This window comes from Mastacembelus armatus, chromosome 2 (assembly GCF_900324485.2).
Source record: "Mastacembelus armatus chromosome 2, fMasArm1.2, whole genome shotgun sequence".
Classification (NCBI taxonomy): Eukaryota; Metazoa; Chordata; class Actinopteri; order Synbranchiformes; family Mastacembelidae; genus Mastacembelus; species Mastacembelus armatus.
In genome coordinates, this window is record NC_046634.1 from 2,037,944 (window position 1) to 2,064,104 (window position 26,161).

Here is a 26,161-nt window from a genome sequence, read left to right on the forward strand (position 1 = left end):
TGTTTATCATAGAAAGTGACAAAGTCGGTATAAATTTCAGTTTGTCAGAAAAAGAAAAGAATAAAATCATTGAAACTATGAAAATTAGTCACGTCATGTCATTATCTAGTGTCATGCTGCGCTCAGACATGTCATTATGTGGTGTGATTTGACATGCGCAGAAAGGATTCACGTGCGAATCCGCGCATAGGCTTTTTGTCTTGGACTGATGAAGCTGACCTATTGACCTGCGATAACTGAGTCACTTATTTTATTTTTTTTTTGCAGTTTTTCCTAAAAAGAACCATCCTTGCTCTGTTTTCTACTTAGCAGTGAACAGGGTTTGAACCTATAATCCGCGGACACGCAACCACTGATCCTACGATCCTACAAGTCCACGGACTACTCAACATTACAAGCTCGAGTTTTGGTCACAAGTGATTTCTTAGTCACTTCTTTTTTAAATATTTGATCTTTTTCGTGAAAAGATATAGTCTAGCTTTGCTTTCAGTTCAGCTTTGGTCGGGGCTTGAACTAAGATCTGGCAGGTTCCTACCCCTTGACTCTGACAGTGTGCCATCAGCTACTCCATGTTGTGCTTTCAGTCGCTCTTATACATAAACAATAGCACTTCGGTGAACATCCGCTACTTTTTCGTGTCACATCAACACTTGGAGAGGCAGAAATGTAATACCAGGCTCTGACCAGCAGATGTCGCCACATTGCCTGTGTCAAGAAGCAAGGCAGGTACGTATACTCAGGAAACTGAACACAAAATGAAAAAAACTATCGTAAAGCAGAAGCACACTCACCAGGGAAACAATGTCAAAATAAAAGTCCACACAGGACGCCCCTGACAGATCCTGACAGCATAATTCACCACACACTGCAGTAATGCAGCTTTTTCATTTTCTGTGGTTAATGATGTGGTCCCATTATTACACCAATATCTACAGTTTAATACACTAAACACACACCGTCCTGAGCTATTTGGTCACAAAACTGTGGGGTTTTGTTTTGAAAGGAAAAGGGAAACAGGCACTTTCTTACAGATAACTTCCACTACTTCTGCTGAAGACTGAAGTAATAGCATTTTATTAAAACCAACAGTATTATGTGGTACAGTGGCTGTGCCAGGTAAGGCTGAAGTTTGACTGTAACCTTAGGGGAAAAAGCCATTTCTGGCAAACATGTAAGAATTTCCAGTTTTTCTTTTTCTTCCTCCTTTATCCCCCATTCTCTACTCCTCCCTCACCACCTCAGCTCAAAAGCACATAGACTGACAGACATTTAAACCCACATGTTAACCAGGTTTTCATTCATAGGTCTTTTTAATAGCAAAAGCAAGCCAATTATAGAGCTCATTAAGTGAATGAATACAAGTACAAAGTAATGAGATATAGACAGTATACAAAAGCAACTTTTAACCAAAATTTATGCTGTGTAAAATATTGCTGAAATACAAACAAAAAAAACAAACAAAAAAACCCCACAATGCAACAGTAACTTCTGGGTCAGCTGTATTTACACGTAGATAAGTTTATTCATTTCAATGGAGGCTTCTGTAAAAACCACATTATTGGCAACAAATGGAAAACAAGATTCAAACTCTGCGACTCCATGTGGGAACATCTATGACAGGAGGATGTAATGTGGTTAACAACAGGCCGAGCAGGAACGCAATGTAAGTGCTAATGCAGAGGAACATTAGAAAAAAACCTTAAGGAGCAGCCCTGAACCACTAACAACGTGGACACTAGAGCTGGAAAAAGCAATATAGGCTCCACACAAAAGCACAATTGATCCTGGCCAAAGTGTAAATTATTACACACTCATGCTTCTCTACAGTTCAAGTATGTTAAATCTAGTCAGTATTAGATAAAGCTGCTAAAAGTAACGTGAAATGAAATGATACTTCTGAACTCTGGTTATGAATGTGTAATCGCTTTTACAATGACTTTAAATATACAGACTTTTAAAGCAAAAGCGGTTCTTTACAGTCGGTGTGTTCCCAGGCTGCATTTCCATTACAAAGTTAACAATGTAAGAAAATATCCCACTTGACCAAACCTTCCATGAGTTTGCTTTGGAGGTGATACTACACGTTGGCCAGAAAACATTCACAGCCTGTAGCCTAACACTGGGCAGCTTTCATCATGTTCCAGTGGGGCGGTGCGACGAGCAGTCGTAAAGGACATTTGACTTGTTCATAATAAAACAAGCCAATGCACGTAGTTTTAATTGGCAGGTTTCAACTTTGACCTGATTCTTTTAAAAACACATCTGATTCCAAATCAATCTGTTTCCTCAGCAGTAAGCATCACTCTGCTGTCATTGTGCAACATCTCAGCAAACTTTTCAAGGTGGAATAACTATTGACTCGCTTTTAGAAAACCTATGAACTCTGCGCTGCACTGAAACTAACTATGTCAGTCCAATGATTTTGAAAGCTGCGATACTGGATTTTCTGTTTGAAAACAGTGGAGAACTCGCGTCCACGATGCCATTATGACACCGTGTTAGTGATTTGGGTTAGGGTTAGGGTTAGGGTTAATCACACATAGGATTCTTCAGCAAACAGAAGCTGGTCAAAGTCTGGCTCTGCTGTTGGGTTGTTGCATCTCTTCAGCCATTCTCTGTGACTCTGCACCAGGGCGAGCGCCACCTGCTGGCTGCTGTCAGGGTGACTGCGCGGGTGAGAGGAGAAGTAGTCCCTCACTGCTTTGGTGGCACATGGGGACAGGCACAAATGGGCCTCTGGCGTGTCTCTCTGCGAGTCCGCCTCGGAGACCTTCGGTCCCGGGTCGCTGGGCAGCCTCGCTCGGGCAATGGCTTGACCCGTGAGCTGGTGTCCAGGTTCTGAGCGCCGGCGTTGACAGAGCAAGGTGTTGCGCTCTTCCTCTGTGGAGCGAGACTTCAGCTCATTTGCTTGGCTTTGTGTTCCAGGCTTCTGGTTGGTGACGTCACTTCTGCCACTGCTGTGTGAGTCCTGCAGAAGGTGTCGGGACTTGTGGGCGGGCCACCCTGTCCCGTGGTTCCCTGCCCCTGTACCTTTTGAAGGTCTGCAGGATGTTTTGGGCCTGGTCTGGCTGCCAGAGAGGAGGAGTTGTCCTCCCTGTTGAGGAAACCGAGAAAGAAAGTTGATTTGCCGCTGCATGTTATGGGCTTCGACACTTACTGTTATACTCACCTTATTCGTGTCCTCTTCTTTGGGTTCACACAGCTGCAAAAAAACACATGCATCAGTCATGTCCGTCTGAAAACGTATTACTTCCTGCAACATAGCACTCAACAATAGAGTTGCTTTTCTTCTCACCCCATTGATGTCCTCTTCTTTCACCAACTTGCCTTGTTTGGCCAATCTCAACTGCTTCTCCAGCAGGTCCATCCCTTCAGCCAGTTCACAGCAGGGGACAGTACGCAACAAATCCTGAAAACTTACACATCTGCACATCACACCACTGTTTCTCTAAGACCGTGTTCCTCGGTATCAGCCCTGCACACAATTACATCCCACGTATAACTGAAATACAGTCACTTTTCTACTCACCGTATCTGGCTCGGTTACTGACAGTCTTAAGTCTTTCTTCAGCCAAGAGTTTGGGTGGAGACCCCTGTGACCTTTTAACGTCTCCCAGTTGAGTGCTTCTCTGGTCTGACCGCCTGGTGGACTGCTCTCCAAGCCTGAACGTCCACCTGAGGACGTGACAGGTGTGCGTAGAGAACCGGCTAGGGGTGTTAAACTGCCACAGTGATGGTTTAACCCACACTCTCCTCCAGCCCTCCTGACCTGACCTGTGGAGTGTGCGTGGCTGCCGGTCTTCATGGAAAGCTCTTCCTCATCCTCAGCAGTGAGATTGTCAGTGCTCCCTGAAAAGAGTAGCTGAAACTTGCCCACATATGCTACGGCTGGCTCCGAACGCCGCCGCCGTGTGTGCCGATCGTCCGAGGACGTGGTGTCTGCGGTCGGCCCGTCCTGGCCTGAGCAAGACGGCTCCGTGTGGGCGTAGTCGAACGCCAGGATCGAATCCAAGCTGCCTTGAAGTGGTTCAGAACTAAGGTGCCTTCTGCTGCAGAAGCTGGGAGACCCACCGCTGCTGCTGTCTAACTCATTCTCCAGACTGTCGTAGGACGAGTCAGTCAGAGGGTACAGCCACGAGTCTAATGATCCAGGCAAAAGACAGAGAACACAGAAACGTGAGACTTGTTGGCACAGACCAAGTATTAGTGAATGATTTTCCAAGAGATACCCTGTGAAAAAAATATGGAAGGAAAAAATTCCAAACTGTTCCAGTTTTTTTTTTTCTTTTTGTTTTGTTTTTTAACATTAAAACATATTTTTTGTGAGTTTCTGCACCTGGTCCTGTCTCCTCTGTGTTGGCTTTTTGTGGTGGACCTCCAAACAGAGAGGAAGGGTCCTCTCCTAGAATCTGCTCACAGTGGTCAATCATAAATTTCACCAGCTCACAAACCTGCAAAGACATAAAGAAAAGGAAGATCAACACTGAACAGACCAAACTTTAGGCCTTTCAAGCAGCTGCCCCCCTCTCTTGCCTTCTTAGTTCCTTCCCCCTCCACCTCAGGACTGCAAGGGGCACCAGGAGGCCAAAGTATGCTGGGGGCGATGCACACCGATAAATTGAAACTTGTCATCTGGTTCTCGTGGGCGTTGCCCTGAATACCGTGCAGCACAGCCAACAGATAGCGAAACAGAAGGTTGTTTTCTTTGGGAAGCCGACGCATCATCCTGCGGGAAAACAGAAAATAAAAAGGATCGAGTTGTTTTTCGGTCTTTGGACACAAAGAACAGCCTGTGTTCATCTCCGGCCCTAGGATGAACAGATCGTGTAAAAAGGTACAGAACCATTGTGCTGTATGTGTGTGTTACCTCTGTATGTCCTGCACCTGTTCTTCCTCCTCTTCCTCTTCCTCCAGCACGTCCATCCATTCCTCATGCAGTTCGCAACACAGCAGGCTGCCCGGGATGCTGCGTAAGAAATCCTGACAACATACACGAGAGGAACTAACACCACTGGCTTCCTACGCTGATGACTCATTGTTTTGTCGTAGCGCATCGGAGAAATATCTGTTCATTTTAACAGCTCAGTGAAATCTCGGCAGCACAGTTTAATCAGATATTAACTGACTGATCCAGATTACATTAATAAAATAATCCAGGCTCCTCTACTGTGAACACTTTGTCCTGCTGACGTAACCGCGTAGTGTGTCGCACTGAAGCAGATTACATGGTGGGCTTACACATGTGGGTCAGCAAGATAACTAACACAGTGGTGCTTGAACACAAACAGAAAACATGTCATGTTATAAATGTCAGCAGGAGGAGCTCCTCAGGGTCTGTGAAGGTGTGACTGATGTTTAACTAAAAAAACTCACGCACACACACAAACACGTAGCTGTACCTTTAAGACTCCAGCAATAATAAAGACGTGGTCTCGTGTAAGAGAAAGCTGGGACTCCCCAGTGTCCAAAGAGTCCCGCAGCTCTCTAACAGCCCGAGCCCCGGCTGGCCTACGGAAGATCCCCCGCGTCCAGGAACCCTCGTGGTACAGAAAGGTCAGCATGTCCTGCAAGGGAAGAGGTTCCTCTTGACCACAAAGCATCTAACTTACCCCTGTACACAGGCCAGTGCTACAGAGTGAGACGTCAAATTCTGGAGTGAAGATGCTGTTTCTAATTTACAGAGATGCTCTCACTGTACAGGCTGGACTGTGCTGTTGAGGATTTTGCCTCAAACATCAGCACTGCAGGCAACAAAGACTTAGTTGAAGCACCGAACACTTTTTATTTCAAATTTGATGGTTGTGATTTGACCCATGATGTCATGGCAGAAAAATAAGTGAAATTAGAGGTCAGGGTAACCTCAACATCAGGGACAAAAACCACTGGGGTTGCACTGCGAAGGCAGCTGGAAAGGTGACCCCTCAACTACCTTCTGTGCTAGAAGATTCTGAGATTCTGACTGCGGCGTGTCACTCACCATGACTGCTTTTGGCAGAGCGCCCTCGACGCAAACGACACCGAGAGGCTGACCGAACAGGCGGCCGCGAGCACCACCGGTGAGGGTTGGCTCGTTCAGGTGTGAGGAGGAGCCGCGCCAGAAGGCCCAGGTGATGAGGGAGCGCCGCCTTTTAAATGGCTTCTGAGGCAGCTCTGAAAAAAATAAAGGCTCAATCTTGAGTTTTGAAAATTCATCTCCTTCACATTTGCACAAGCGTCTTAGTGGGCTTACACAAACAGAGTAAACACCTGCAGATACGTGTTGTTGAGGCGTTTCAATGGGTCGAGGCTTCAGAATGAACTGGCACTGCTTGTACACCTGTAACTGCTCCACCTGTGTGGTGTCCCTGCCACCTCCTCCTCCCTGAGACGTCGAGTGTTTAACGTGACTCATCTGGATACTGAAAGGAAACTCATGACCTGGGACAGAGGAGTTGAGGCTATCAGTCCCTGAAAGCTCGACACAGCTGCTAAAAACATCAGTGAACATTACGAGTGTGTGTAAAATAACAGAGACCGCGGTAAAAACAGTTTGAAGTTAGATATTCGACAGATCCACCCTCTCCAGAGCCATTTTAGGGACTGTCATGCAATAATTGACAGAGAAAAAGGAAAAAGATAAAAAAAAGAAAAAAAGCAAACGTATTCATGTTATAAGAAAAGCTATATGAAAAGGTCGGTGGTCCATAGTCACTGAAATTTCAAACATATTACTTCATACACTGTTTTTATAAATTGTATTTTTTTAAAGATTTTGAGTCATCAGGTCACATGACCTGGAAGCTATTGAGCAAAAATGGCATTATTATTATTATAAGAATTCATAAAAAATGAATGTAATAAGATATTTGAATTGTAAGAGGTGTGTCTTGTGTGGACAGACGAGGCCTATAAATTATGCATAATTTTAAGTCAAGAGGTTATATAAGCTATTGAGCAGAAATCTTCAATATTAAAAATAAAAATTCATTTAAAAATGAATGAAGTGATATATTTGAAATTGTATTCATTAATAATTTCAATGACTTGGACCACCAACCTTTTCATGTAATTTTTCTTATAACATGAATGCATGTTTGCTTTTTATCTGTTTTTTCTTCTTCTCTGTCGATCATGTGTGACGGTCCCTAAAACGGCTCCAGAGAGGTTGGTCAAATATCTGTTCAACATCGAACTTCAAACTGAAAAGTCAAACTTGTAAAACACTGTCTTCACAGCGCTGTGGCAGAGTGGTACAGCACATCTGTGTCACTCACCGATGAGAGGGTATGGGGCATTGTCCCTCTTGGAGATGACCCACAGCTGGAAGTCTTTCACATTTCCCTGGAGGAAACAGAAAACACAAGAGGCTTTGAAATTACTTTGAAAATGTTATTCAACTATTTTAAGCTCATCTGTTGATTTTGTGTGTGTTGATTGTTTCGTGTATAAAATGTCTGTCTTGTTTTTTGTAACAAAACGTATAACTTACAATGATGCCAAACTGCTGCAGGGCCAGTCGGATCACCTCGTTGGTTGAATCCGAGTTGCTGACGGGCAGCGTCTTGGTCTAAGCAGGTAAACACAGGAGATATTATCATACAGCCTCAACTGGACATCATACACCACAGACACAAATGCACCATAAAAGACAAAAGAGAGCCAGAAATCTGTCCTGCAACATCAGCACATAAAAGCAGATTGAGGCTGAGACATTAGACTCCACTTACAACAGCAAACGTATTAATTCCCTTCCCATACACTCTCAGAGGAATGGTCTTAGGTTCTTCCTTCTCTTTCGCTTCTTTTATCTGACTGCAGAAAAACAAAGATGTGGTGAGATTTCTTTGTCACACACATACATACATTATATACTCGATGCATGAAGGCACAGCTCACCTTTTGAGCAGAGGCAGCCATTTCTCTTTCTGTTCTGCTGAGCTGAGGGGAACATGGAAAGACACATTAAAAAGGCACAAAAGGCTGAGAGTAAACTTAAAGGACAAATTCCCAATTTTCTGTCTGTCTTAAATGAAAAATGTGTTGCTGAGAATTACTGGCAGCTCAGGAGTGATTTCACCTGATATACAAAGGTGCTGCTGTTTTATTCATTTGGATGGTGGGATATGATTCAAAACATAAACACATCTGTGCAGATTTAAACATCTATCATGACAGCACTCTTAAGTATTAAGCTGTGTGTGTGTGTGTGTGTGTTACCTAAACGTAGCCACACAATTGCAAGTGGGCCAGCCCATGACGAAGCTCCTCTCTGGGTTTGTGCTTCCCTCACACACCTCGTCCATGCAGCTCGCCGTCCACATCTCGCATACGTACACCTGGGCCTTCTGCTTGAAGTGGTTGGCTGACCTGGGAACAGCGACTAAGTGTCAGAGTGTTCCTGAACTGGTCCACTCCACGTGAGGATGAAAACAAAACAACATGGTCTTGCGCTTACTTGGCTTTGGTGATCACCAGAATGTCATTGAACAAGAAGAGGTGCCTGTCCTGGGTCTGCATCGCCGTCTTCAGCTGAGCATGTCCGTGCAGAAGAAAACACCTCTCAGAGCCGCTCAGGAAGGACTGGACCAATGAGCAGGTCTCCGGACGCTCAGGAACTGAGAAGCTCTCTCTGGAATATATGCACGGCCCACTTAGAACCACTGTCATACTGAACTTTATATGTTAAAATATCCTGTTGCTGATCGGAAACACTCTTAGCTGCAACATCTCTCATGTTTAATTATTCTGAACTCCTACCATTTGTCTTCCAAATCCCTCTGAAAGTATTCACACTTGGTTCAACTGAGGTTCTGACTGAGCACAACTATGCCAAGGAAGAAAAAAAAAAGCTGAAAACAAATGATCCCAGATGTGTTTTCATATCTGACTGGCATATTGTTTTAGCTGTGCTCTATTGTGTTAATCATGTCCACACTTGGAATAAGACTTCTGGGACACGCATGCGCTGTCGGGACTCTCGGTCTTCACAAGCAGCGGTTTTCATTGATGAATGGTTTTCACTAGGAGCTTTTTAATGAGGTTATTTCTTCTTCACTTTCACAGTCCATATGTTTGGAGACAAAGACTATTAATAGCTGCCTGATCCTCAGCTAAGTCAGGTTATAGGAGGATTATCTACCCCACTGTGTATGTGTGTGTATGTGTGTCTGTCTGTGCACGTGTGGGAGAGTGTGGCTTCAGGGTCAGAGTGGCCTGACCTCTAAGACAAATAGATAAAAGTTTGTCTGGGTGCTATAACTGCCAGTGATACGTGTGGCGACACTGAATATCATCTCCCACCTTCCACATCCTGCTGCATTTTCAATGTAAACAGTCAGACGGCCTCAGCTCCAGGAAGTAATGTTTAATATCCCTCAGATGATTTTTCTTTTTCAACATTTTTTTAATGTAGTCAAAGCCACAGAGGGTCAGCGGGTTTCCCTGGCACTTGCTGAGTTCTCCTTAACTCGTAGTCCAAGACATGACTCTACTATTAGCTGCTGCACTGGTAAACCCAAGAACTACGTTTGAGATGCACTCTTGGCAGCACAGGCCTCGAGTCTCCGAATATATTTTGCAGTACCTGGAGAGAGTCTTGGACCTGGTGAGCGCTTTGCTGATGACCAGAGACGGCGCAGACTGACGCCGATAGCTGTGAGACTTCAGCCGCTGCATGACACAAAGAAGAAAGAGGGGTCACAGAGGAGACACAACACAACATCAATGCTATGTTGAAGTGCGAAACGCAAACACACACAAACACATAAGCTTGAGCATCAGTCTCTGCCATGACACTCCCGACCTTTCTCACATTTCATCTACTTCATAAAATTAATCAAGAAATTCTGCTCTTTTCTTTTACCTAATCTAAATATTTTCACCTACATTATTCACATACATGTAGACGATGAGACAAAAATACATCACTTCCATTCTGATTGGATCCACTGTCCCCACTGCGCTGCAGCCCAGCAGCCGCGGCTTGCAGCCAAAATGAGACCCCTTTTTTTGGTTTAGTTTCCTCATAAGAGTCTATACAATTTTATTCAATCTAATTGAAGAAGGGTTTGTGAGTGTGAAGCAGGGTGCCAAACAGCCATTACATTTCATTGTACGTCAGATTAACACATCATGAGAAGGAAAAGATTTGCCACAAGCTGAACTCTCCCCAAACATGATGCTAAATCCACAGTAAATAATCCTGCAATCAAAAAGTCCCTTTCACCAGTCAAGATCTATGTCATTTCACATAAACCCATGGTGTGGACTTGGAGGTGACATGTGCTGCAGGGCCAGCAGGAAACATGCAGGCATGGTCACCACTAGTCAGTCACATGACTCTTACGTTCAGGGGACAATTATTTAAAATTAACCAGAGGGAAACATAAATATCTGAGCTTCAATTGATGACAACTTTCTGTGAAGATGAGCATTGTTCCAGTTCAAAAAAAAACAAAAAACATCAAAAGTCCCCCTCCATCTAACAACCGTCATGCACGTCCACACATTTCTGACATTTCACAACATAATATCATTGATTTAGCAGAGTCACACAATAGTGAAACATTCCTGAGTCTCCAGCCACATTACAATATCACCTTTCAGTCCTAAAAATACACTACCACAAACCAAAGTGTCTCCACTTTAGGTCTTCTGCAGCTCAGAGGACAGTACATCAAAATAAAAACAAAACACTCATGTCATTTTACATGAGCGCACAGAAGAACAAACTCCTTTTATGAACTGTGTAATGAAGACATTTCTCTATGCAGGAGTGTAAATAAGTTATAGAGCCTAATGCAGTTCTGTTACCAAACAACGGATGCTTTAAGAGGCGTTAAAGTTTGAAATCAAAATTATCTTATCTATGGTATTTTGTGCCAACATCCCAACATTTCCATATACTGACTTTCTCAAGACGCGGTGTCACTCGGCTTAAAGCCTTGAACTCTGAACTAACCTCACTGTGTGTACAATATACTCAAACATGAATCAGTTCCCTCCGACGAAAACCATTTGTCCGGTAAATACGAGTCTAAAGTGGAAAAAAAAACAAACTTTAATTTATATTAAATAGTTCATATTCCTCCTTAGGTAAAGCCAATAAACTCAAATAAATAAAATAATTTATATGTCAAAATCTCCTTTAGACAATAAAAAGCAGACCAATCTATTGTAATCCCCCAGAGCATAAAAGAAAACCTACCCGTTTGTTTTCCTGCGCTCCACCGCCTCGGCCGAGGCTGTCCTGTTGCTGCTGTGGAGACACGTCGTCCATCCAGCCTACAGACGCTCACCGGCTCACCGTCCGACTGTCCTCAGGTAACACAGGCAAGAGAGAAATCCCGTTAATAACCCCCGATGCAGGAAGAAACAGACCATTTCAACGCAAACTTGTTAGAAGTCACTGAAAAGTTTCAGGCTGTAACCGGGAGCGCAAAGAGGAAAAACTGTGAGGAGAAAACGTTTAAGAATAGATGTGGGTAACAAAACAGGCTCAGCTGATCCCAGAGCTCTCTCTATCTCTCCCACTGTCCTCACCATCAGTGAAATAGTGTGCTGTAGCCAAAAGCACCTCGGGTCTGGATTATCAGTCGCTGTGCCGCTTCTTAATGCGTCTTTACGCAGAGAAAGGAGGCGGCACCAATGCGCCGCAAAAAATAGGTCTGCCTATTTTTAACCAAACTTTCATTCATTCAGCAGACAATCGGATTCAGTCTAGAACAAACAAGCAGACGTGAGGTTTACAGGTTTGCTTTCGGGATGGCTGTCTAAAGACATTAGGGTGGATCCAGCAGAAATCAGGATCCCACCAGTCTGCAGATCACTATTGTCTCCCATTAGCATCAAAAGCAAGAATCATATACTGTTCATGGTTTACTGCAAAATATTATTTTTAATAATTCAATCTCTTCTGACAACAAGTCAACAGCATAAAATTGATACAAACATTTTTGCCAATACACACAAACAACTCCTTATTCTCCTCAGTGATCCCTCACATTTACCATTGTCACCTACATATAACTAAGTTAGTGGCAAACATAAGAGTTACCACTTCAACTTTTTTTCTAAATATTTGGATATATTACCAGAAGGGGAGATTGTCTTTGGCATTATTAATATTAATAACACCCAGAGCAGGGGGGTATACTATCAACAACCACCCTCCACTTTAGAGCCAAGACACAAATGTTATTAGATGGGAAACAGACATATACAACAGTACTGACTGTAAACTAGGCCATAAGGTTATAATGTAGAGCACATTCAGGCCTTGAATGAAATGATTCAGTTTTATCTACATAAAATCACTACCTTTGCTTTGTGAAGTTAATACTTAAAATATTTCAAACATGCAAGTGAGCACCTTAAGCTTTAGGGGGAAGAAAGTCTAGACAAAGAATTTCAAAGGGAGTTTGTGAACTTGATACATTTTCACAAGGAAAAATAACTATTGCCCCAAAATCAATTGTCCTTCTAGAAAAAGAAGTGGGACACAAACTGGGCTAAAGAAGAACGAGGCCAGAAAGTGAAGAATCCGAGTATTCATTCCCCAAATTGGCCGCAATCAGCCCCGTTAAAACTGGATCACTTCAATGATTACCTTCACTCATGTTGATAATGAACAGCCTTGGGCATGGCAAAGAAAAGCAACGCCCCGTCCTCGCTGGCTCGTAATCTTCTTGCTACAAACACTTTTTCCACCTTTTAACATCATCCAGTCTTGCAGTGATTGCATCAGCTATGACTGAATATGACTGCAAAAAAACAAAACCCGTATTATTCACCTTTGTTTATCTAAATCTAAAAATCTACAGAAAATCCTTGTTTAAACTGCAGTGAAGAGAAGATCAAATCAGCAGCAACAACAGCAGCACTGCTTTATAAAACATCTTTATTTAATGTGGGTACAGCAGCATTTTTAAACATCTATCCGCAGAATCACATTGATTAAACAAAAAATAAAAAATTAACAGTTAACTTCATACAAAGTGCAGTAAAGTGAACAAAACCTAAATCTAATCAGTATTTGCAGCTCTCCCCTGAGGTTCTTCTGTAGATTTAATCCGTCCCAGTGTTTCTGTCTCTTCCTATGATCTCAGACTGACTCCACACTGCTCAGATCCAGGCTCTGTGGGGGTCTGCTGTAGGGCTTCTGGTTCTTCTTGCCTCTAAAAATAGTTCTTCATGAACTGTAATGGGTACCTCATGGGCTTGTTGTCCTGCACAGTGCGGTGCACTATGACTCTGGGATCAATCAGACACCTGATGGTGTTGTGCGATAGGAATCTAAAACATGTAAACTGCCTAAAACCTTTGCACAGTACTTGAGAAAGTGTGTGTGTGTGATTTACCTGGTACTTGTCCGCATCACTACAATCAGTACACAGACAGGAGCTGTAAAAGATAAGAAGGAAGATGATTTAGTATTCTGTGAGGCGAGTTTCTTTGAATAGCACCTTGTAACAAGACACTTTATATTAAACACAGAAGGTATTAAGGCAACAAACAAGAAAAAAAAAAAAGACATTTTTAGAAATAGGATTTAAATAGTAACATGTACCTGCAAAAGAAAAATACTTCTTCAATAAACTCTACAGTGTCAAATCACTAAGAAACCACAAACACAGTTCATTGAGACACAAAAGTTAAAATGACTTTTTTTGGGTTTTTTTTTTAAAAGTTCCTTTACTGGTGGACGGTTGTTTTGAGTTGACACTGCTCTCAGATTAAAGAAACAGCAGCTCCTCATTTGTTTCTTATCATTAACCCTTCACTTTGTCTAAGTCCACGTCAGCCTGCAAATCAACTGTGATACTATTTTTGCTTGTTCACGTCGTGTTGTTGCATTTTGGCACCAGTAACAAGACTTTCAAACGCCCTATGCATTTTCTGGGGAATGGTGGAGCAACATGTAATACAGGATATGTTATCATCTTGTTAAAATGGTCATTAGACAACCACAGAATTACAGTTAACAGTACTGAATGTTTGTAAAATTGTAAAGTAATTATCAACTACATTGGCAAGTTTCTCAAAAGTAGACAGACGAGATCAAACTGTATTATCTGGTTAAAATTTGGCAAATTTAGAATTTTCTACTTTCCACCACTTCCTGTATGATGACATCATTTCCCAATTATTGTTGATCTATTTCCTCCCTCTCCACTGCATTTTTACACTTGTCATAAATACCATGCAAAACACATCATCCTCTCAGTGACAGTCTACTAACGTACACCTGAGGAGAACCAAAAACCCAATGGATGGACCTAAATAACTACAGAGCTACTGTAGTCTCAAAACTCTTGCTTCCAAATATGACCAAGCTGTACATACAGTGCACTTTGGGTCACACAGCTGTTCTACAGTCGTTTACAAAGGATGCACCACCTCCACATGATACAACTTGATAATGAAGCCAGTGTCTGATGAACTGAACAGCTGCGCAAGCAATAATTTATAGCCTTTACGATTCATGCCACGGGTGCAGTCCTTGTCACATTTACTTGATACATGTAGGAAGGTACAGTTTAGAGAAATACAGTGAACAACGCTGACATATGCTGTGTATTTTAAAACAAAAGATACGAAAGAAGAAAAAATGAAGCGTATTTACCTGTTACAAAACTATTCTTTTGATTCCGAGAAACCTGGTCAGAGAATATCACAATCCCCAGATCCAGTCAACTGAAGCGCTTGTATGGTCAACCACACAAATGATGCACAGAGTTTGCTTATGCGCACGCGCGCACACACACGCGCGCGCGCGCACACACACACACACACACACACACACAAAGTATTCTGAAGTATCTTGAAAATTGTTTCACGTAAGGAAATAATTAGAAAGATTTTACAAGTTGACGGCACAGTACAACATAATATCGCAATTCTACAAAATTAACACAATATGAATCAGGTTAACTGTTTGAGCTCACCCTGACCTCATGCATCCTTCACAAGGTTTAAGAAGCAGTTCCACTTCCACTGCAGTTGCACTGCTCAGTCCCTCAAAACTCATCAAATGTGGGTTAAACCCGTAAACTTATGGTTTGATTTAGGTTTAAATATGGTACAAACATCAAACCTAAATCTATATCATTTGAAATCTATTGGTGAATTATGAAGTTTAAAAAAATAAGGCCGGAATTTTCCAGCTAGTGTTTGGTGCAAAGTTTAAGATATGACAGAAATAACCTGGCATCAAAAACCAGCCAATAGTTGTTCAGTGTAAGAGTCCGTCATAGGCTGGCTGAGAACACGTTTCAGCAGGTAAATTCACTGCTGAAGTTTTGAAGAAAATAAATCTTTTAAATCAAGGAGAAAAACAAGTTCCTAAAAAGTTTTATTTCTGGACCATCAAATACAGGATGCTTAGAAACATCTAATCACAAATAGATGAATGACATTTTTAAAGGGAGGATCACAATCAGATGTAACAACAAAATCTATTAGATAAGGCCTTGTACGACAGAGATGACAAATTAATTTACTGTTAGGAGCCTTTTGGGTTTTTACAACACTTAAATATTATTGAGAGGTCAGTAATCTTGATTTAATTCATAACTAATTTGCACTCCGGTCAAACGTTTATTTTTTAAATCTAACACTCCTGCAGAGCATCTTAACGTAGCATATCGAGGACAGTGTCAGACACAGCAACTGCAAAGATGTCCAGTCACAAAGGCCTTCCTTCCTATATGCTTTAAAACTTGTTTGCACATTCAAGACTCAGCCCAGAAAAAAGAACAAACCGTTTCATTTAGAAAAGAGAAAGGAGAAACACATGCTATGAAAAATACTGTGTATAATCATTGCAGTTAGGTATGGACACAAAGCAATATCCCATCATTTCAGAATTCACTAAATAAATGCCTCTCGCTGACAACAGGGCAAAATATGAATGTGTCAGATTTTTTTCAGCACACATATTAAAAGTCACAGTGAGGGCAGAAGGTCAATGAGTAGGTCAGTGTTATTGAGCCGGGGCAGTGACAATGATCCAACGAGAAGTTAATATCTGCGGCGCTTGTTATTTGGCCCATCAAAGACTCCCCCTACTGGACTCCCCCTGCCAAATCCCAGGCCTGGTCCAACTTGGGGGCCCAGTGGCTGCTGCGGCTGCTGCTGTGGTGGCTGCGGCGGCGGCGGAGGCGGTGGTGGCGGCTGCTGCTGCTGCTGCTTTGGGGACTCAACTTCTGGTCGGCCCCCAACTGATCCCCCCTGTGGGAATCTATCGTTTCGCTGCTGTATCACACGGGCAACGTTGCAAAAACAGTGGGTGTGGGGTCAGATTGTAATAATGATTGTGTTGGCATCCGAGCATGTTGGGGTGTCAGATATGAATACAGTGTAGCCATGAAGGTATAGGTTGATCCAAGTGTCGCCATCCAAGAATAAAAGGGAGACAGAGGAAGACTATTAGTCTGCAGTTTTAAGTCAAGTTGTTCAAAGATTTTCAAGTGTACAGTTAAACATACACTTTGCTGTCTGCATAATGCAGTTTTGAGGCAATGTTCTGCCAAAGTATTCTACAGAAAAACGGCTTAATCCCAATGATGTGCTAATTGAGAGACAGGCTTCGTTTCTTTTTCCTGATACTTTACCGTGGCTCCATTCTCCGACATCACTGGTGTTCCCATATTTGCAGTTCCCTCTGGGCCAATGGCTCCTGCCCTTCCACTCATGCCCATCATTTGACCCTGGTTACCACTGGGCCCCGCAGAGGCCTGGTTATAGCCATCTACACGCAAAACAGCGGAGCATCGGTTGGTCATTTGGTAGTTTAATGCAACATACTCAACGCCCAGTAAGAACTGTGGTAGCTGAACATTAGAGCCAATCTCATGGACTTCATAGTTAACGTTGGCTTTTAGTAACAGCTAAAATTTGTAAGGGATGCACCAGCTCAGCTATCTATAAGACATCACGGTCTGTTCACTGGCTGCAGGGAACTCATTTTGATGTGTTAAATATGCTGCACACAAAGGCCTTTATCGCAAAATCAGAACAGTTTGTGATGCCAAAACTCAACATTACAAATATATAAAAATGCACTTGATGTTAGCAGGTGTCATTTTTTACCATGTTCTCCATTTTATTCTCACGTCAGGATGTTAATATTCACTAATTTATGAAAGCAATGTCACTTAAATTTAATAAATTACGTGTTACAGCCTCATGTTTTAGACTGATCCCAATGTGTTCATTCAACATAAAGCACAGGTAACGAATCAGTACTCAGTATCTGCAGAAATCCAAAGTTTGGGCATTAAAACGTGTTTTCGCACAGAAAGACATCAGATTGGTGCATCCCCGCTTTGCTGCTTAATTCATGTGTGTAAACTCAGTTTGAAGTTGAACTCCAGTATCTGACCAAACAATGTTGCATGCGCAGACGTTCACAACCAAAAACCAACGTTAAATTAAAATGAAAGCTAATTGCTGTAACGTGTTACATATACAAAAGGTGACATTTTACAGAAAGTGGACACGGAGACAGTGTAATTAGCAGAATGGAAAGGTTCTCAGTTCAAATTTAAAGCCACATCTTTTTACTAACCAACCCTTAGATTGCACATCACCTTAATCATAGAGAAAACAGAGTTGTATGAAAACAATATTAGACCATATAAAAAACAAAAACACACTTGCACAGACTTCACAGGTTCACTCCCAAGCAAATGTACACCTAGACTACAGAATACTTTCACTAGAGCACGTCACTGGTGAACAATCTACTTATCCTGAGTAAGTAAACCTAAAAACTGTTTATGTCATAAAATAGTCATCTACAAATGTCTATAGTTTTGCAGATGTTAGAAATACATTTCTCCTAGCCTGTTCTACTTAATAAACGTGTATTTTTCACCTCACTGTAAACAGTTTACATTGGAACTACTTTCTCCTGGTGAAAACTCTGACAACTGTTGACAGCCCCTTCAGGGTATATCGCTCTCTGAACTTAACTGCAGTACTCAGGCTAACATCACAATGACTGAGGTAAACCACAAGCAGTGAAGAAAAAAAAAATCTTGATTTTCCAATACAACCATTCCTTAAAAGGAGTATGTGCTCATGTTAATATCAATTAAAGGAGAATAGTATTGGGAAAACATCTCTCAGTTTCACAAAATAATAATTCACATCACAACTTACAGACCCCAAATGACCACAGAGTATAATGAACACATTTTGAAGTTAGAGTTCATTTCAGTGAGGTGTACCAAACAAGCTGGCAACTGGGGAAAATAAATAAATAAATAAATAAAACAAAAGCCCTATGATGAAATACTAAAAAAAAAGGCAGCAAAATGACTGATAGGTACTAGTAGGTCTGTAAACCAAAGCATCTTTGTTATTTCTTTATACTTGTTTTGTAATGGTTAGGCAGCATACCTTACAACCACTATGATCTAGTGTTTTATATTAAGCACAATAATGACTCTCAAAGTGTCAAAATGATACCTTGTGGTTTTATAGAGGGTTATGAGTTATGGCCAGACTATTTCTTCGTTGGTTAGAGGAACCTCCAGTAGACTTGTAATCACAGTGAGGGTGCCAGGCAAGAAGCAATAGAAAACATATGCTTGCAGTATCACAGACGAACACACACAATATATCACGATAGGGTAGTCAGCTATAGAGGATAGTGCAGTGAAGATGAAAGATATTGTAGAAAATGACGCATGTGAGGTCACATTCTTCTATTAGTTTAAAACCGAGACAAACACTCTGCAGTTTGTGCTAAAAGTTGATAAAAATTACACAGTACAACTATGTTCATAAAGGTGATGTGCAATCTGAGGTTCCTATCTTTCTCTGGTGAAGAGCCACTATATAGGTCTACCAATATGTCCCATTCATAGCATCACAGATTTAATATTAGTCCCCGGCCTCTCATCCTGCACTCTGCAGATCAGCATTTACTTTGTGGGATATGCAAATCCAAACCCAAATAAAGTCAGAAATTTGGCTTGTCTAACTATTCCCTGCTAAATAAGTGCTAAAGCCTATTGTATTATTTTTGATGATGTACTTTCAAACCAAAAGCCATGTTGTCTACAGCTTGTATATTATCCCAAAATCATGAATACCAGCTGAAACCCTTGGATCTGTGCATCAACCAGGATAAGAGCTCTGGGACCAAATATTTTTCAAACTATGAAACCCCACCCCAACAACAGCTCCCTCCAGTACATTGTATATTCTTTGTATAGACATGATGTTGTGTGTTTCCTCCACCTTTGCACTGCATCCCAAGTCAGTCCATTGGACACCCAAATAGTGTGAAACCGCAAATTACAATATGTGTCACAGCAACTCAAAATACAGCTTGTTGAAAAGGACTCACTTGGAATGCAGGACAAATAACGATGAATAATGACATTACTTCACTCAGTTCACTCATCCTCATTTGATCCGGTTTTTTTTTTCAACCAGGTCTGACACAATCATGCCCGTACCTCCCATATTAATGGCTCCACGAGGGCCCAGCTCACCCACTCTCATTTCCTGTTCTCTCTGGAAGAAGTGAAGAAGAGCCTTGAGAACAAAACTCTGCTTAAGCACAAATCTTAATCAGACTGCCTACCGTACAACACTCACACTGCAAAACAATAATTTTCTAACAAATGATGACAGTTGAATAAACTGCTTATGGCTGATAAGAATTTTAATTCTCATTATCAGTGATGGAAAAGACTACCTTAGGCTTTGCTTCAATGTTTCCTTGCCTCTATTTAAACTCTGGCCAGGCAACATCCTTTTCATCCATGCACTTGTCTGTGCTCACAGATGAGCTGGTTGCAATCACAGTGCAAAACTCACATCCAAGTTAAGGCTACACTAAATCAAACAAGCTGAAATTGTGCAATCTAAGCTACTTAAAATGGGCTCCAAGGCATTTTATTGGATGGATGGATGTTTCTTCATTTTTGAGTTCATAACATTTATTTATCAGCTAGAGTAAATCTAAAATAAAATTACCACATTCATCCTTTCACACTCTTTCACACAGCACTGACACACCAAGTCAACATAGAAATTAGAGCAAACAAGGACAGTAGGAGCACGATCTTGCACGTAGACAGTGGACACAAATGTTTCATTATAGCTGCAGGTGTTCTACATGTGTACTAGAACACAAGATGGGAACCACACAACAGATGGTCTGCTTTGGCAGAACAACAAAAAAGTGGAAAGTGAAAACGGCAGATAAGTGCAGCATATAGATACAGCACGCATAGGTGTCTAGTGTGCTTTTCTTGTGCAGCCTCAGGTTGTAGTACACAAAGTCTGAGTGCAGGAACACATGAAAAAAAAATAAAAATAAAAGACAACTTCCCACCAACATGTATGAAAAATAACTGGTCAGTGGGCTGCATTCATAACTCAAAAAACACCACAGCATCACTGTTAATCTGTTTTACTAGAAATGTCTCTGGTGCACTCACATCGTTTATTTACTTGTGAACTAGGAAAAGTGAAGAAAATCTGCACTAATTAAGTCACTGCAGATTTAACATGCCTAATCAGCAAATGTCTGTCGATTTACTACCTAATCATATTTGTCTTTCAACGGTCAGCTTGGTGTGTCAGGACCAAAACACACAAAAATAAAGGTCTTCCCATGTGTTCAGTCATTCATACATTTTCCACATCTTCTCACAACACAACTATAGATACATTTCAGTCATACAGAATTTGCTGTTTATAGCTATGCTAAACACTCTCTCACTTCATCAGATACACATATACACACACACCCAAAGCTGCAAACACAGAAGGTGAAAAACATTCAGAAATGTCAGATTTCACTGAGCCAAATATAAACATTTTTACAGTCAAATACTGGGCTTGACATGCTGTTGTGCACTAGATGGCAGCAAAGGCAGGGCACACATTCTGGGAGACAGTCTTCAACTAGTAATTCAACCCAGAAAAAAAAGGTACAAAAGCACATGGATGTCAAATAGTTATGAGTAATGTGTAGGGGAGATGTCACAGAGGCACAGACAGATGATGCTAACAAAACAAACATGAGGAGTATAATGATACAGTCCTCATGACACTGTAGTGTAATGTCTACAAATATTTATAACTCAGATCTTCAGATTAGTGGAGCATTACACATTTTGAAGTGGTAGGTGATTGTGAAGGAATCTAAGGTAGAGTTAATGTGAAGTTAAACCACTGTTAGGTGTGTAGTACTTCTGATCAGTAAACTTTTCTACAAATTTATCAGTCTGTAACAACAAAACACACAATACACATTCCTCCATTTTCACTAAGTTCTAGTTTATACGTATCTTAGTACGAAACTGTATTTGACGAAAGTCATTCCAATGAAGACAGATTTTCTAACTACTTTGCTTTCTGACAGTCTATGTGTTCTGAGTGTGTACATGTGTACAAGATGTGGACTCCAACAGGACCTCTAAACGGAGTAAAGGATTTGAAGAGAAAAGTTATAACAAAGAAATCAACAAAATATCACACAAACAGACGCTCACACCCAGAATCATCTTCAAGTGGGTTTTAGATTATAGATTACACAACAACTCATAATGACTATGTTTTTAAAATATATCTGTGCAAAACAATATCTGCACAGATAAGCAGCTGCAAACATTTCTATGAGGAGGCTCTGCATTATAAATTAAAAAGGAAAAACTAATTTAAAGAACAGTGAAGAAGAAACTGGACAGAACATGAAAGAGTCTTAATAACCTGCTATAAATCCACTTGTCTTAATTTTAAGCTAACATTTTCTAGGACGGAAATAAAGCAACGCATGTACATAATGATACAAACCAATACAATAACCCTGCAACTAACACACTACTGTTCAATATTCACATTTACTATGATCAAATAATGGTTGGTACTAACTTTCAGGTTTCTGCGATGATAGTGGTATATTTAATGAAGGATTAGTGTCTTAAAAAGCAATGCGCTGTGTTATATAGTGTGAGCAGTTAAACAGCTCGTCAAGAGTTAAATAAAAATGAGTCATAAAAAGAAGCAATGGAGAAACAGTAAATCTATTTCTAACTTACTATTCAAATTACATTAAGTGTAACTGACTAGTAGTAATAAATTACTAATAAATACAACCTATACCATTCAAACGATAATGATATCTGTTGTTAGCATGAATGACTGTATCTTGTGCAGTACATTAAAACAACTTCCACAACAGGCTACAACCCAGTCTTTACACCTAAACAATCCTCGTTAACAACTGTTATGTTTCAGCACAACTGCTAGAAATCTCTGAGACTCACAGTGTAGCACTGAACATGTTTATAGTCGTTTGTTTGCAGGGGATACAGTACCACTTCTGGGAGGTATCTTTCTCTTCCTCTGTGATTTGAATACACGACTGATTGTCTATAGCGAATTTCTAAAGCTACTATAAAACTATGACGAAACCAAAAATCCCTGCACAGTAGCACAGTTCTGACAGGTACTGATCTAATGTGGCATTAGAACAGAATCCAAAGAAAGTTAAAAAAACAAATGTTACTGAAAAGCTTATTAGTCTGCTTAACTCATAAAAAGTCCTGACTTGAAACTAAACTCTTAGACCACTGTAATGCTAAACTGTAAGGAGAAACTTGCAGAAGAAACTGAAAGTAAATATACTTTATACAATATAAAACACTTCTGCTTTTCTCCTGATTTCCATGCATGTATTAAAAAGCACCATGTGTGCTACTGTTATGATTAAAGCAGAGAAAAGACTGCAGTGTGTTTAAAGACTAAATGATCAGGTTGATTCTTTGATTGGTGCAACTCTGGAATCTCTGTTTTTATTACTATAAAAATAATCTAATGTGCTAATAAAACTGGGTGAGCTTTTGGGTGTTTGACTTCATGTTCCAGCTGTACTCACATTGTCCAGGTAGTTTGGCTTGAAGCCCTCTGGCTGGCGTCTCAGGTCCTCCTGCTCTCTGTGTCTCATCATCTCCTCTCTCCTCCTCCTCTCCTCCTCATGCCTGCTCACAAGATAGAAAAAAGAACTTGGATCATTTTCAGACAGCTACAGCTTCACAACAGTAAATGATTGACAAAATTAGCTTTAAAATATCACCCCATGTAAAAACTAAAAATGATAAATCACACTGCAGGATAACCGAATTCTACAGCTCTCTCGTTCTGCTCTAAGGCCTTGGTAGAGAAAGAAATAAAAAGAAAGACAATGCACCTCATCTCTATCTGCTTTCGTCTCTGCAGCTCCTGGTTACGAAGTTCCTCCAGTCTCCTCAGTTCTTCCTGACGTCTCATTAGGTCTGCAACATGGGAGGATAATAGACAATTATAATATAATAATATATATAAGAAAAAATAGATAGATTGGGATGAAAACAAAAACATGTTTTCTATGTGTGAAAAGATATCTATAGTGCAACATTGGCCAACTGACCTTGTCTCATTAGCATAAGCTGGTGTTCATGTTTGGCTGACTCCAGTTCAGCCTCCAGTCTCTCTTTAGCCTCTTTAATGTTCCTGTCCACCTGCTCTCTCTGCTGCTTCTCCATCTCATCGAGAGCTTTCCAGCGAGACGCATATTCAAACTCAAACGTCCCCGGCTGGGCGAAATGTGACTGCTGCTCTCGTTCCCTGGGTGGAAAAGAGAAACCAGTGGTTTACTACGACTGAACAGGATGCTCTAGACCAAAAACAAACAAACAAACTCTTAACAGTCCTGTGCACTATACAATGATTATACATAACCTCTTCACTTACTTAAGGTACTTTGGAGTCTTCTGTAGCAGTTTTTCAGGCAGTCCCTCCTCGTCATCAAAGTGCTCTGAGGGCTCCACGATGGCAGGACAAGGTGTGCTGAATTAAGAGACAACAGTGAGTCACACCCCCTGTATTCATCTTGTCACATCCAAAACAGTCAGAAACAAAGGCAGCACTCCATTTATTTGAAATACAAACAGAGCACCTGTATGTAGCACTTAGAAATTAATTTATGTTATGGCTTGACAGAACTGCGTTTGCTAACCACATGAAGGATCTTACAAGAACTTCTGCACTGGCCCAAAGATAAGATCCATCCATTATCTATACTTTCTTATTCCTAGCTAGGTCACAGGGACCTACTGGAGCCTATCCCAGCTCTCTCTGGGTGAAAGGCAGGGGTACACCCTGGACAGGTCACCAGTCCATCGCAGGGCCCCCACTGTGCACTGTCTGTGTTACAGCAATATTCTTTAATGATCCTCAAATAGGAGATGACCACATTTTTTTTTCAAACCCAGCCTCCCAAAAACATGTTGATATATTCAGATCAATTGGTTTGAATGTAGTTTCTAAGTCACAACTGTGTGCATGATGTAAGCTCTCTGTGGTCCACAGTCCAAACCCCTACATCCCCACACCACTTACGTGGTCAGCAGCAGTGCTCCCTCGGTACAGCGCTCCAGGGCCTTACGTGCAGCTACTTTGTTCGCAAACTCTACAATGCCTCTCCCAGTGGGACGGCCGCGGTCATCGGTCACAACAATGGCTCGCTCCAGTGGCCCAAACTGAGAAAACGCCTGAGGGCACAAGGTGGATTCAGAATTTAAAAAAAAAAAAAAAAAAAAATACTCCACAGATAAACGATTCAACAGAGCAGCTGAGACGCAAAATCAAAAATGCATTTGTACCTGTTCCAGCAGTTCATTTGTTACTGCAGGCAGCAGGTTGCGGACTGTGAGAGCAGCACCATGTGTAGCAAAGCGGATCCTAATTGGTCGATTGTTCAAAACAGTCCCATCAAGCTCAGCTTTAGCAATTTCTGCCAGTGTCCGTGTTTCCTGGAAGACAGTGATAAAACGGAAAAGGATGATAATACACCTGTACCTGAGGCATTTTATTACATTTTAGTGTCAGTGTCAACATGAGACAGATAGACAGATGCATACAGATATAAACAATAATCTCATTTAATACTCTTTTTTGTTAAATATCTATTCGTTAAAATAGATCACTATCATTATCCACACTACAAATCCCACAATGCAACACCGCTGACGCAAAATGACGATTATTATTGAGCGCACACACGTAGGGAGAATAATCTCAGGAACAGGTTTAAAGGCACCATTTAAAGGCACCAAACACAGTTTGGTTCTTACCAGGCGGACGAAGCCGAAGCCCCGCTCTCTGTTGATGAACACCTCGTTAGTTTTCCCATATTTAGCAAACATATTGACGAACTTCTCTTCTGTAATATCCACCGGGAGACTGCCGACAAAAAGACGTGAGCGCTGGGTGAACGTCTTCTCACCGGGCTTCCGAAAACTCGTAATGTCCAAAGTCATTTCTGTCGAACTTTCCCCGCTTCCTTCCCCGGCGTCGTCCGCCTGTTGGACCGCGGGGCTCTGCTGCTGCTGCGGCGGCGCTGGGCTGTCTTTGTTCAACGGTGTCTGCTCCGCCGCCGGGGACTCGGTCCTTCTCTTCGCCGACTGAGGAGAATTGCTGCTCTGCATGTTAGCTGGTATATTTCGGCTAGCCATGCTCGGACACAGCAAATTTTGGAGGCTAGCTAAACAAACCAGACGGTACCGAGCCGGTGCAGACGGAACGGTACCACCTCCCGAGAGACAAAGATGGCGACGAATGCGCACGCAACCAGGCAGCGGAAACCTTCTTCTTCTTTTTTAGTTTTATTGGTGGTTTGCAGGTCAGTTAAGGTGCATTACCGCCACCCACTGAGCTGGAGTATGGACAATCATTTCTATTATTTTATTTATTTCATAACAGTTGCTTCCTGGTATACTATGTGTAGATGAGCTATTGATGTTTACTTACTGAAAATAGAAATAAGACTTCTATTCAATCAGCATAATACATTTCCAGAGTTCATTCTCACTTCACTCTTCAGTATTTATACCTATGAATAAAAAGTTTCCCAGTAAAATACATATTGAAGGGCTGCAATGATTTTTTTTCCAATTTCTGTCAAACCCCTGTCAAACTATGTGAAAAAATACTAAGAACATTTATTCAAGTGCCTCCCTTAAGTCAATTTTTGTGTATTACACTGACTGAAAGTTAAAGCTGTGCAAAAATGCAATAGATAGTGCAGCAGAACAATATGATACTGAGACACTGCTAAAAGCTTCTTCAATCGCCGATCGACCATCTGTCCAGATAAAGCCCATCTGTGTGTATA

At 41.4% G+C, this 26,161-nt stretch overlaps 1 protein-coding gene across 7 annotated transcripts; it reads right to left on the reverse strand.

Moving 5' to 3' along the window:
* Window positions 1-1,386: 1,386 nt before the first annotated feature.
* pspc1 (paraspeckle component 1) lies at window positions 1,387-25,619 on the reverse strand. Of its 7 annotated transcripts, none has more exons than XM_026301473.1 (19): window positions 22,886-22,943; window positions 13,338-13,380; window positions 11,186-11,291; window positions 9,563-9,648; window positions 8,435-8,608; window positions 8,197-8,346; window positions 7,876-7,917; window positions 7,707-7,791; window positions 7,469-7,546; window positions 7,254-7,320; window positions 6,247-6,417; window positions 5,978-6,150; window positions 5,400-5,564; window positions 4,868-4,980; window positions 4,534-4,726; window positions 4,337-4,451; window positions 3,530-4,140; window positions 3,296-3,409; window positions 1,387-3,202 (listed from the first exon to the last, which is right to left on the reverse strand). In XM_026301473.1, exons 3-19 carry the CDS (start codon window positions 11,255-11,257, stop codon window positions 2,534-2,536), a joined length of 3,078 nt encoding a protein of 1,025 aa, XP_026157258.1. In that variant the 5' UTR covers window positions 11,258-11,291; window positions 13,338-13,380; window positions 22,886-22,943; the 3' UTR covers window positions 1,387-2,533. The 7 variants fall into 7 exon arrangements, with proteins under 7 accessions (XP_026157258.1, XP_026157260.1, XP_026157257.1 ...); XM_026301475.1 differs by lacking the exons at window positions 13,338-13,380; window positions 22,886-22,943 and adding an exon at window positions 12,587-12,733 and having other exon boundaries at window positions 1,387-3,094; window positions 3,170-3,202; XM_026301472.1 differs by lacking the exons at window positions 13,338-13,380; window positions 22,886-22,943 and adding an exon at window positions 12,587-12,733.
* Window positions 25,620-26,161: the final 542 nt, after the last annotated feature.

What these genes read in the sequence shown, in the direction of transcription:
- pspc1 (XM_026301473.1), bottom strand. Translation starts at nt 11,257, where the DNA reads ATGGACGACGTGTCTCCACAGCAGCAACAGGACAGCCTCGGCCGAGGC. An exon ending in AGGTCCAAGACTCTCTCCAG is followed by an intron (nt 8,609 to 9,562) that starts GTACTGCAAAAT and finishes CATATATTCCAG; the next exon opens with AGAGAGCTTCTCAGTTCCTG. An exon ending in CAGTAACCGAGCCAGATACG is followed by an intron (nt 3,410 to 3,529) that starts GTGAGTAGAAAA and finishes GTAAGTTTTCAG; the next exon opens with GATTTGTTGCGTACTGTCCC.